Here is a 13,318-nt window from a genome sequence, read left to right as displayed (position 1 = left end):
CTGTGTAGAAACAGTCATAAATACAATCTGGGTCTTCGACTCAGGAAAAAATCTATATACAAAACAATTTAAAATATAATACAAGTCCATCACTATGTGTTTACTGGCTTTACAAATATTCATCATCATTGTCTCAGTGTGAGAAATAGCTCAAATCTTGGAAACATTTAGTACTTAATGTAATTACATTTGATGAGGTTTTTGCTGCTTGACCTCTCTGATTTCCTCATGGCACTTGTCTTAACTCTTTACATCAGAACAGCCTACGGCATGAGAGATTTACTCTTAATTAAGCTTAATTCCTCCCAAATTACAGGCTTTTATCATTGAAGGCAATAAGCCAGGCAGCGTCTGGAGAGTAATAGCTGCGTATGTGGCTTCCCTAATTCTGACGGATTTCCTGGACACAATCGTAAAGAAAAAGACACATTCAATAACTCACTTACTGCGTAGTCATTGGAAAATAAAAAAAAACAGGCAAACAGATTGGATGAAAGGTCACCACCTTGGTATGTTTTATTGGAGATTAGCACATGCATGAAACAAAGAGCACAGAGTGCAACTTGAGGTATAACGACAAGTAACACACAGACCAGCACATCAGTACACAGCAGTGTACGGTTTAGCCGTGCTTCACACACGCTTCAATACAAACACACTCGAAATCTCTTCGCCTGTTCTTCTTCCTCTCCGAAACGAAAGTTTCCTGCGGCAGGAATGGGAGTTTGCTCACACAGACACATAACACTTCAAATACATAACCAGACAAAAAAAAGCACTACTCATACATGTATATGAAAATGAAACAAATTTTCGGATGCAGAGATTTTGAAGAAATTCCTTCCCACGTTACAAAAAAAAACTGAGAAAACCACCGAGTGTGATCATTTAAGCAAACTCTCTTACATGTTTTCAATCGCAGTGAAGCCAATGATTTGTATTTATCTTTAAACTGATAGTCATTGAACCATGAGGTGCGAAAGGTTCTAAACAGCTCACAGAAAGCAAAACAAACACACTCAGGTTTCTATCAATACGAGCTTTAAAAATCACACAAACAGTCAAAAGTTGTGAAGTTCATCATTGCGCTTGGTTTTACCACTCCAATACTGCCATTATCAGAGAAAAATAAAATCACTCGTTCCTACATTCTCCACAAAGGGTAGGTTACACTCCCAATCACGCTGAAATGCAAACAAATGATGTAGTGCAGAAGCTGACGAGTGTTATACTACCCATAAAAATATCCATACACAAAAATTGCACATATTTGATTTAACAAACTGAATTAGTGTTATTCGTGTTCATCAAAGATTTCATCGTACACCAAGCTTTTAGAATCAGTTAGGAAATAAAGTGAGTGAAGAAATGAAGAATTCATTAGGTACCTGCAAGTCCTTTATCTAAGAATTCATGCTGTTGCTAATTAGTGGTGGTTTGTGTGATAGTGGGAAAAAGAAGCGGTTATGTTTTTCACTGAACATAAAATTGCGCCAAAAATAACTCAAATACTAAAAATGATTCAATAAAATAAAATCCCTCATAAAATGAATCTATATTTCATTCCAAGAATTTCTCACACCTACACACTACTCATCATTTGCCACTGACTTTTCATTATTCTCACCCAGTAACTAAAAAAAAAAACACAACAGACGTACCAAAACTGACCAGTGTCATGCTAAACAAAGAGAAAACATTTTGAACAAATCACTCAGCCTTGTCTTAGCCTTTCCCATCTAACATCGCTTAAAGCACATTCAGTTTAAACTACCAGCATTTACTGTTCAACCACCATTATATAAAGCTCCAGATGATGTGTCCAGGGGAACCTCTTGTGTGTCCAGGACACCCAGACTGTTCAGGGGTCATCTGCTTTCATGAGGGCAGAATTTAGAGAAGAACACAATTTATTATATTAGTGTTTTTGCAGAATGTATCGAGGGAAGTGCTTAAGGATTACTAATTGGAAGGTTGTGAGTTCAAATCCCAGGACCATTTAGCAGAGTTAATCAAAGCCATTAACCCTCAATTGTCAGTTGTATCATTAAGATCTGGATAAGGGCGTCTGCCAGATGCCGTAAATGTAAGTGGATGCAGTTGGGATTGGGACGAAAGGTAAATCTCTGTGGTCTATTCACTCAGCACTCAACAAATACAGAACTAATATGCAGACTAGACAAACATTACCATGATTACTCCTGACTCAAAATGAGGTGAGATGACAAAGCAGGTAAATGTGGAGGACAAAATTACTTTTTAGGAACGAACCTGCACCAACAGCCTACAGTGTCATTTCAATAATGGATGGGATGTAAATTCAGGAATTAACAGGATTTAATTTAGGAAACGTTTATGTCTTAATTTCCTCAAACCATTGCTGTTCTGTCCTTCACAAACAAACGAAAGTCATCCCTGTAACATAGGGGTAGGTTTACTACTGAAAGCAGTGAAATATAACATTTAAAGTGCTGTAGCTTACTAGTTACTCATGTGATGCAAAGTTTATCATCTTTATCTAGGTGTCTAGTGATCATGCCTTAAACAGGTTAGCAAGTATACATGGCATAAATGTATAGCCAAGACTTTTAATAATGTGAGCTATACTATATCACCCTTTTTGTTGTTTTACATTTGTTTGTTTTGTTTTTTTATTTTATGAATTTTACCAACTTTTACTGAAATTGGTGTTCATAGGAATGATACAACTACTTGAACCTGGGTTAGACTTCCTGCTTGCTACATAGATAAAATGCTTTAGCTAGTAATAGTTAGATATTTTAATTTGTTGAATGACAGAAAAGCAAGGATTGAAAGAAATGCAGACAAATGACCTGTTTAGATTTATTTGGTGTGGTTTGGGTTTTCTTCTCTCTCTAACCTGGGGAAGTGCTGTGTCTAACTATTTTTGTTTAGTTTGGATTTAGGATTTAGTTTGTTTCACTCAGTGAACACAAAATTCCCCATTTAGAGTGACAAGACAGTGCCGCGTCAGCACACGTCACATGGAAAGCTGAAGACGAGAGACCAACATGAGACAGGAAGTTGGTAGGGCTTCCAGGGCTGGAGAGTTCAAAACACCTCTGCAACCTGTCAATCATTGCAGATTTACATTTTCATTGGCCATGTGGCATTTTTATATGAGGTGACGGGTGAGTGGACAAATTTTATGTATTTGTTGGAGACAACTAATAGCAGTGATGTTTAAATCTGGGTTTTGCAGGCCTAATTTCTTCTTGATGTATGAGAAGCATCATGAAATTTGAGAGAAATAGCCAATTCCCCATGCAGGAAACCCTGACACAGGCTATTCTTTAGGACACCTATAATCAGATATATGCAGTTTGGTCCATTTAAGCAGCACAGCTCTGTGAGTTACACCACATGAAAACACAAATGTATCAAACAGAATATTCAACTTATAGAATTTAAAATTTGACCAAACAGGTTCATGTTAGCTACGTCTGACTTCTGTTCATTAAGGCAGATCCGTTTCATTTCCTAGTAACAGCACTGAGCTTGACATCGCTTCTACAGTAGAGAAAAATCCAATTTAACCTGCCTTGCAGTCACCATCAGCTGTGAACTCTATTTACTTGGAATATGTTTCATATAACAGGCAGCATTTCGATGAGCGACAGCAAAGATTTGCATTTGAATAAAAGCTCCATCTACGCAGCCAAAAAGACTGCTTCAGTGCAAATGACACTAAATATACATATTAACACTCTATCCCTTTGTGATTTCTCAAACAGTTTTTTTAAAATTAATGATACATCTTATCCTGAGCAGCACAACTTACTTCATCAGTCACTACAGTTAAGAGCTCTTTTGCTTCGGCATCCTTTTCCCTTTCTCACTGCTTTGCGAGGTAGACCAAAAAAAACAGAGCTCGTGTAACCGAAATCAAACAAACCAGTCTCAAGTTCATGTACTGCAATTCACACATTCTACAAAAACCTAACTTCCTCTGTTCATTTTCATTTAATAGACACGATAGATAATATAATAGATAAATCTGCTAAATTTACTGTTATTAGAGTGAAACTTTTTCTAGGAAGAAAGAAATAAGTAAAATGGATTCATTTCCCTTAATCATAAAGTTTATGTGCTCCTGAGGTGTCCAGGTGCATATTTTATCGTAAGAAATGTACGCAGCTAAAATTAGTGAAGATCAGATCACATGTTTCTGTATAAGCAGCACCTGCTTCTGACCGGAGATTTCTGAGACACATTAGCGGTAGCTAGCGGAACAAAACTGCTGTGTATTTGCAAATAAAACAATCTAGGCCCAAACAGAATTCCCCAGAAAATCAATTTCTCACATTTGAAGTAAGTGCTAAACTTATCTCCTTGTTATGAACACAAAGAATGTGTTTTTTTGTTTGCTAGTTTCTGCCATGTGATTCATGAATATCAATGACCTCCTACAGTTGAACTGTAATTTTTTTTTTGTTGTTGAAAGAAATGAATGTCTGAAGTTCATGAAAATGTCTGTCTTTAGAATCCGTTCACAAAATCAGTCTGCGAAAACAAACTGCATAGGAGGCAGCCGCCGTAGTGTTGATTGTGTAGTAATGCGGGAAGCAGAGGAAAGACAGGGGGCTGCTGAGTCTGCAGGACCACCGACTTACCACACACAGGAGGCTGAACACATAACCAATAGTCCCAAAATCCTTTTACAAGACAAACAGAGAGTTTTCAGCTCGATCAGGCTTATTCCCAGCATTTACAGAAGAGCCGGCTGCACTGGCCGGATCCGCACTCGGGCCCACTGGAAGTGTGGGGACCATTTCTGCAGCTTTAGCCCTCTCCTCCAAAAACTTATCAAATTCTGCAGGAGAAAGAGACAAAAGAAGTAAAGTCAGTGTCATACAGTACACTCATCTAGCATACACTGACAACAATGTGTGTGACGAATCTAAGTTGTCTGGCTTGATGAGTATTTCTTCATCACCTGCTTCATGTTTACTAATTTTTGCCCAGTTTATGCCTGATCAAACTGATTGATCACACTGATTTTTATTTAAAAAAAGGAAGCTCCATTTGCATAGATAATATAGATAAAATTTGTATACCTTCACTCGTCACACCTTCATCTCCATCATCTCCTTTCTGTCAAAGAAATATATAATTTTTTTTTTTTTAAAAAGTAAAAAAAAAAAAAATTCATAAAAATATTAAAGCCACACTGAAGACAAGACATGTTCTGTAAGCAGCTTTTTTTTTTTTTTTTAATAAGAAAGATGTTTAAAAGAGTTTGTTTAGAATTCACACCATTGCCAGTTAAGACGGTCGAAGCAAAGATAAAAGTGACAGAAGAAAAGTCTAAACTAATAGTAAACTAGATGCTGGAATTTGTTTATTACATTTTCAGAAAAATAGAAATAATCCCCCACGACCATCCAGAAACGTCCAAATGAAAAGTTAACATTTAAGAAAAGCTGTTAATGGGCCATAAGCCTCCTAAAAGAAGTTGCTAGACAGCAAGGCAAACAAAAAAGAAATATGCTTTTAAGGGAACATATTTCTTTTCAGGAAAGCTTGTAATGCAGCATCCAAAACCAAGCAAAAAGATTAAATTAAAAAACAAACAAACAAACACCCATCTCACCACATCAGTACAGAGCCACTCCTCAATGTCATCCATGACAGAGGACTGAGCAAGAGCGAACTTTGGGTCGAAGTCATGGGACAGAACCAAACAAACAACAAAAAACAAACAAAAAAAGCAAAAAAAAAACCCATAAAAAATATATAAAACAATTTAATAAAATTCCTTAAAAATTAAAATGACTGTAATGTCTCTGCCTAAAATATTCTCAAAAATAACAGCATCACATACAGACGAAAGGTGTGACTTTTTTACAGTTCCTAATATGTTCACGGAGAAAATGACAAATATTCAAATATATTAAATAATCAAAATAAATTATGTTTCATAACAAACAAACGCTGATCACATCTGTCTTCTTAGTAACGACAATGTTTCACCACAAACAGTAGCATTAAAAATACAATAATACCACACACACACACACATTACATACACTCACCCCGGCAGAGTTCTGTTGTCTAAGCTCAAGCGTAGGAGCCGCTCCACTTGCAGCCTGTGTGTCTTCAAATGGTGGACTATAATTTGGACAAGAAAAGACAATAAACCACTGTGAAAGACACTAAATAGTTATCGGATTTCTACCTTGTTAAATTTACCTCGCCATCAAAATGACCACAGAGTGCTGCAAATAGTGTGGACATGAAGTGCTTTGAGGTGGTGGATCATTTAAAACAGTAGTGAAATGGTTGTGTTTGTGGTAACCATGCATCAAATGCCACAGAACAGTTGTTTTTTAACTGATAGCATTTATTACCCTGAATCCACTTTATTAATTACACATGTACACATGCACATTCAATCAGCCAATCATGTGGGAGCAGAACAAAACATAAAATCATGCAGATACAGTTCAAGAGCTTTACAGTTAATATGCACAGAAGAAAAAGTGAGACCTCTGACTTGGCATTTTCACTCACTAAATGTTTTTTCTGTGTAGAAACTTGTGTGTGAAAATCCTGAGATCAGCCGTTTCTGGAAGTATTCAAATCAGCCCATATGGTACCAACAACCCTTCCACAATTAAAACAATTAAAAAATTTTTTTCCTTCATTCTGATGTTTGAGGTGAACAGTAACTGAAGTTCTTGACCTGTATCTGCATGATTTTATGCACTGTGCTGCTGCCATGTTTAAATGATTAGAAAACTGCATAAAAGTGCAGGTCTATAGGTGTTCCTAATAAAGTAGACAGTGAGTGTATATTCAGTCCAGTGTGTCCAAACTTTAGACTAGTAATCACACATTTTATTCAAATAGATAAACTGAATAAGACATGTTACATTAGGAGTTAACTTGGTTAAATTAATGGAGGGAATGGCCATACAAAACCAAGGAGTGTTTTAGACATAAAATATTAAAGATCTACTTATGTCCAGAAAAATATACATACAGTAAAGTATTATTATAAAAGTAGTCCTACTTCTTCCTTTGGTCAGCCAGGGTGCCGCTCCTGGTCTGGGCAAACATGTCAAAGTCATCTGATAGTGGCTGACAGCGACTTAGAGAACTCAGAGTGCCACTGACACTGTCAGCTCCTACATCTGAAAACACACAAGTCACCAAGTGTTACTATTATTATTTCTATTGAGGCTTACATGCAGGAGACACAGAGAAGCAGTGCAAGCAGAGACTTACCCAAGCCTGCCAGTCGAGAGGAGAGAGTAGCAGGTGAAGCAGAGCGAGCAGGGGCAACTGAGGCTGGCAGGCTGGAGGGAGGAGTGCCACTGATCCTGGGGCTCACCACTGCAGGAGAACCTGGCCCAAGGTCAATCAGGTTGTCGTCTGTGGCCTCACTCAGGACCTGCAGACACACAACAGTTACACGCCAATAGATAGGGCAGCAAACAATGATGACCTATGGAAAACGCATATAACACGGCTTGGTATTTGGACACTGATAACAAATCAGGTAGTGATGGTTGTATATTTAGCCTTGAAGATGAGAATTTAGAATCAACTCAAAGAAGGACTTGATGACATAGCTCCCAATTAATATAATTATTGATTTACACACTAAAAACACACAACCCACAGAGTCTCTGTTTTCTAGGAATTTTAAGGTTAAAAATGGATGTGTATATGTATATACACACACAATACCAATAACATTAGGGAAGCAATGAGGGCAAAGAGACTTTTTCTTCTTTTTCTTTTTTCTTAACTTTCTTGTTCCAGTCAGCAATTATGAGACTAATGTCAGTTCCATCCTGCTTTTTACATCTTGGCTCAAAACGAAGCTTGTATTTTAAAAAGGCATGGTAAAAGGTAGTGGGTGGCACACAAAACACGATTCACAGTCATATTAAAGATAACTACTGGTGTGCAAGTCATTTGACAGTTTGAGAGCTTGATAGTGAAGCACTAAAGGCCAAACATTTTCTAGAAAATTAGGCATAAAGACATACTGCAAAGACTGCGACAATATGGTCAGTTATAGTTTGAGAGTGCTGGTGACAACAGTGTGTGGAGAAAATTAGGAGATGTTTTGTTATGCCAGTGTTAGTTGTGTTAAAGCTTGGTTCACTGTTAAGACAGTGATAACCGTAATCTCACAGTTCCCTGTAATAGATTTAACATTTAACTTAAAAGAGAATATAAATTAGATAAAACAACACAACTTACTCCATTATTGACACCATGAACAGTTCGACCAGACCGGTACCTCTCATACCTAGGCATAACGAAGTACTCATTATAGACACCGTCTTTAGGTATAAATTATATAGCTTTTACAGTCAACATTAAATACCTCTCATATCGCAAAAAAATGTTGTTGAGGTCGTCATTGACATGGAGCAGTTCCTCTGTGACCTCCTCGTTAGACACACGGGAAATGAGCTCTACTATCCTCTGCTGCATGGCCCTGCAGGTTCTGTTCAGCTCCTTACCAACAGATATGAAAGATGTATAGAATAATACACAATAATAAAATAAACACAGAACTCACACAGTCACTCTGATCGTGTGAGTGTGTGTTCTCTAAAACCCAGCTAGATTAAAGATTATTCCAGACTGCTCATTTAGTGCAATAATAAACTAATGAGACTAAAACCCTTCTCACCTGCAGAAGCTCATGGTCAGATGGATCCTCCTGACCAGGCACCATTTCTGTTAACATCTCAGACATCACCTTGGTGTTTCCACGCACAATATCCAGCTCACTGCGCAACCTAGAAATCTTCAGGGTAAACAGCCAGGAAAGCATGTCAGCACATTATAAGCACAAGCACTAATGTGGCAGTGCTGTGTTAAGGAAAACAGGATACCTGTTCTGGGGTGGGGTTGATGGGTCCAGACATGTGCAGGTTAGGAACCTGAGGTGAGCTGTGGACAGGAGGAGCAGAGTAGGCATGGACAGGTTTTGGCTGAGCCGGAGCACTGGGTTTGGGATCCCCCTCTGATGTACTCTGCAACTGACAATAGCATCACAACAGATTGTGACTACAAACAAACAGTGTCCAACACTTTTTAACCCTGGAACAATCTATTCAGATAGTAGATCATGTGGCACATGCTGAAACCCTGCCAAGCAGGTCACCAGGAAGTCTTACCTGCTGTGGTGTGTGGATAGGTGATAAGGTCTCCAGGTCTGACCTTGGGAACTCTATGCCTTTTCTCTTCATTTCCTCATAAACATGGACCACGCCTGTCAAATCCGGACTACTCCTGAAAGCATCAGCCCAAGCCTGAGCCACACAGCACACAGTATATTAATAAATATTGACTTCAGTGGGTTTTAGTAGGTAGCATTTAAAAAAGGTAAATCAACACATATATACGAGAAACGCAGCAAACATTAAGATAAGGCTTACAAAAAGTAAAAAATAAAAACAAATATATGCACATTTGTTTGCATGTCCTTTATCATTGCTGGGAGTTGCATGCATCCAGATTTCTTAAAAATGCACTAGAAAAAATTAATAACTGAAAATATGCCTTCTGTAATTTAGCTTAGTATGAAAATACACACACAAAAAGCAATATTTTGCATACTGTTCTTCATTGGCATCCTAAAGGTAAAGAAGAAGAAGTGTTATCATTTTTCTACAGTTTTGTTCCATATATTAAAGCTTAACAGGGAATGGAAAAGTATTATGAAATGACTCAACAGCTAAAATCAGAAAACGAGCATTTTACAGCTCAGTTATCAAGAATTAAAAACATTATTAGATTTGTAGTGAATTCATGTATGGTTAGAGCAACAGATATGTTTAAACAATTTTACGTGTGAAAGAAGAACATATTTCAACTCTGAATATATACCACTTATGCAGAATAACACAGAAGAGTAATAAAATATGATCAGTTTACCAGCCAGATCTCACAGAAAGAACATTACTGTAGTGTGATTCTACAATAAAATGGGTGTAACTCATACATTAAGTCCAAGAAGATTAAGATCTATATCTAGGTGCTGTGATCTACATTATAGATAGCAGTGAAATGAGGTAAGAGTTTAGAGATAAAAGTCATAGAAGTCTAATTACGAGAGATTCCATTAAGAACCAAGGTGCTCAGTGAAACATACAAGACATTAAGGGAAAAGTGCTGAATTGCTGAATTGATACTGCCAATATTATTACAAACCAATGCACAGCACTGGTTGAACAGGGCAATGAACGTGAAGCGAGACCTTGTTCTGCACAATAAAAACCTCTGGAAATTTCTCTTTGAGGAACATTAAAAATAAAAGAAATGATTATACTCTGTTTTACATTGCTCAATTACAAGCACTTAAGGTACTATAAGAATCTTTACTTAGCTCTCACAGCTTTCACTGCAGTTCTATAAAGAGCAACTTTCATATACACCATCAACTTGGCCACAGACACCTGAGATGCTTGAGGTAACCAGATCACACATGGTGATTATTAGCAACTCCTGGGACAAAGCACCTTGCCAGGTCTCCTTGGTTACATGGTCTCTTGTAACTAAGCAGTACCAGAAGCTCTCCTGAACCTTCCACCTCATATTATTTTATTTACTGTGTTTCAAATTACAAAGCATCATATTTTCATCTTCATCACATTAGGATCACGTTACTGTACCTGTATAAGGGCAAGTACTTTGTCCTGTACGATGGCAGGTGGGTTGTTTTTAGGAGAAATGACCTTAACCAGAACTCCATCAATAAAATCCCGGGTTGTGACGAGAGCATGGAAGCGATAACCACAGTTCTTCACACATGTCTCAAGAACCTAGCAACAGATGAGAAAAGGGGATATAATCAGAGTGATCCAATAAAACAAGATAAAAATATAAATAAATCGAATTTATTTCAAATAAATAGCTGCTTACTGTCAAAGTCAGCATCACTTCTCTATAATTCTTATTCCCATTAAGTCTCTTTTTGACAGCCCTTATGGCATCCTTAGGCCTGTCAATAGAAAAGACAATTAAATGCATTCAGTACATTCAGTAACATAGTAATTATAAAATGAGTATCTGTCACATGGTCAAAGCAAACAGTATAATTAGATATAATTGCTGGTTCGCTCAGTTATGAATTTTCACCTTTGTGTTATATCTGAATGCTGAGTCATACTGTGACTGCATAATCGTTTAATTTAGAAGTCTATTATGTACAAACACTGCATTTTACAGTGTATTAGACCATTTAGTGCATACTGTATCTAAATATAAAACCTGCATCTATGACAGCTGTAGTGACTGCACAAGCTTGTTGTCAGTTATATGTAATACATACTGCCTAACAAAATTTAATATTGTAGAAGGATATCCACAAACATATTTAGCAAATATATTTCATTTTTAATTAAAGAGTCCTAACATAAAAAGCTGTGTTACTGGCCCTCTTCACACACACAGCCACTGATCATTTAGACAGATGTCAAATGAAAGGATGTAAAGTGTTTGAGCAATGTGCAGATAGAATAGCTTTAATAGTCTTGACATAGATTTGACAAGTCTCTGAAACTGTCCCGAGGAGGAACACAATTTTTTCAAAAGATATTTCCTTACTTGGTGTTTTTGACAGTGTTGGTGTTTCAACTGCTGTCTAACAAGCTGCTCAAAAATCTCCCATTAGTCTTCAATTGTGTTGGGAGCTGATGATGCCTACATAGGCCATAGTATATTATTTACAATATTTGAATTCTTATTAAACCATGCAGCAACTCTGCTCTGTGGATCTGGGTGAATTGTTCAGCACAGGATAAAGGTGACTGGTCTGAAGAACTTTCTATTGATCTGCAGTGACTCTTCCTTCTAAGGCGAATAATCTGTAATTGACTTAAACCAGATGTTCTGACACATTTCTCAGCCAAGGATCCTCACTGTGTTAAGATGTCGATTAGACGCATGTGGTATTATATTCACAACACTTTTATTTATATACTTTTTTTTTTTTAGTAACTGCACTTGGATTGAACATGACATTCTAGCAACTTTTGATAGCATGTGTCTGCAATCTATTGTAATCTAACAACGATGTTTAAAAATAAAAAAAAAATCAAAACAAAATTGCAGACACACTGCCTATCATAAACCCTGGGGTCCCGGGGCCTGACTTTTATAATCATGGACTGTTAAAACCACTGTTAGGGTTACTGGGAGCTCAGTGGATAAGACAACTGAGCAGAAAGCAGTGTGTTTAAATCCCAGCACCACCAAGCTGACACTGATGGACCCTTGAGCAAGGTCCTGATTAGCTGTACAGAAAAATAAAATGTAAGTCGATCTGAATAAGGGCGTCTACCAAATACTGTAAATGTAAAACCAACCAAAAGTATGGCCCTCCTCTGTTGCTGATTTTTTTTTTTTCTATCTTACCCATCTTCTGTTTCATTGATGATGTCACATATTTCCATATTTAAAGTCCAGTCTTCACTCTGTAAGGAGCCATCTGTGGCTTTTTCTAGAAAAGAAAACAATATACTGAGTGTCAAATAGTATTTAGCCAACAATCATAAAACGATGAGTTACATTTATATATAACCCTAGTGTATATATATCAGTCAAGCTATCACTAAAAGTAGCCAGCTAAACGAGCAGACTACATTAGCTGCATTACACTGGATGAGAGCATTAGCTAGCTCAGGAAAGGGCAGTATAGTGATGCCCTTCATTCGCGATGATACCTTATAAACACTTCTCCATCTGGATCTCAGCTGCAGGCATGTCTTTAGACTATAGAAGCTCCGATTATACGGAACATGAATCTAAACATGCTTTAATACACAGGAAAAGCCAAAACAGTGACATTTATCCATACATGCAGCTAATTTAGCAAGCTAGCTTAGAAACAGCTCATGATACTATTGCTCGATTTGAGTTTATTTCAGCATGAGAAAAAGTTAGACATGCACGAAAGAATTAATCCAGTGGCTAATTCTTTATGATTCATGACACAGCGATTAAAACCGTTATGTTAAATTAGGAGCGAATGATCAAGACTCCATAATACTGGATAGACTCGTAGTCAGCCAGGTAACCAAGTCAAGCCAAAGCACACATACTACAAATCAGTTAAAGCTAAGAGATGTAACATGAATTTATATATTTTTTAATCTCATACCAATGCACTGTCCCACCGGAGTACCGTATGGATTTCCCAGCAAGAACTCCATCTTGTCAACAACAATCCCATCGACTAACGGTGAACAAGGCAGTAAACACTGAAGCCCCGCCCCTCGTACGATCCAATTGGAAGACGCAACCCGGGACTTCACGTTTATTGGTC

General features: G+C 37.3%; 1 protein-coding gene across 2 annotated transcripts; it reads right to left on the bottom strand.

The window, feature by feature from the left end:
* Positions 1–486: 486 nt before the first annotated feature.
* On the bottom strand, positions 487–13,306 carry tom1l2 (target of myb1 like 2 membrane trafficking protein). 2 transcript variants are annotated; one of them, XM_058406335.1, is made up of 15 exons: positions 13,154–13,306; positions 12,409–12,493; positions 10,915–10,993; positions 10,665–10,814; positions 9,168–9,302; positions 8,883–9,029; positions 8,678–8,794; positions 8,366–8,499; positions 8,239–8,287; positions 7,252–7,417; positions 7,037–7,157; positions 6,057–6,132; positions 5,615–5,674; positions 5,079–5,115; positions 487–4,834 (listed from the first exon to the last, which is right to left on the bottom strand). In XM_058406335.1, exons 1-15 carry the CDS (start codon positions 13,203–13,205, stop codon positions 4,680–4,682), a joined length of 1,563 nt encoding a protein of 520 aa, XP_058262318.1. In that variant the 5' UTR covers positions 13,206–13,306; the 3' UTR covers positions 487–4,679. The 2 variants fall into 2 exon arrangements, with proteins under 2 accessions (XP_058262318.1, XP_058262321.1); XM_058406338.1 differs by lacking the exon at positions 5,615–5,674.
* Positions 13,307–13,318: the final 12 nt, after the last annotated feature.

Source organism: Hemibagrus wyckioides, linkage group LG13, assembly GCF_019097595.1.
Source record: "Hemibagrus wyckioides isolate EC202008001 linkage group LG13, SWU_Hwy_1.0, whole genome shotgun sequence".
NCBI lineage: Eukaryota > Metazoa > Chordata > Actinopteri > Siluriformes > Bagridae > Hemibagrus > Hemibagrus wyckioides.
Note: the sequence above shows the minus strand (reverse complement) of the source record. Positions and strands in the feature narration are given on the sequence as shown.

What these genes read in the sequence shown, in the direction of transcription:
- tom1l2 (XM_058406335.1), bottom strand. Translation starts at nt 13,205, where the DNA reads ATGGAGTTCTTGCTGGGAAATCCATACGGTACTCCGGTGGGACAGTGC. An exon ending in TCCGGTGGGACAGTGCATTG is followed by an intron (nt 12,494 to 13,153) that starts GTATGAGATTAA and finishes TTTCTTTTCTAG; the next exon opens with AAAAAGCCACAGATGGCTCC. An exon ending in GACAACAGAACTCTGCCGGG is followed by an intron (nt 5,675 to 6,056) that starts GTGAGTGTATGT and finishes TTCGACCCAAAG; the next exon opens with TTCGCTCTTGCTCAGTCCTC.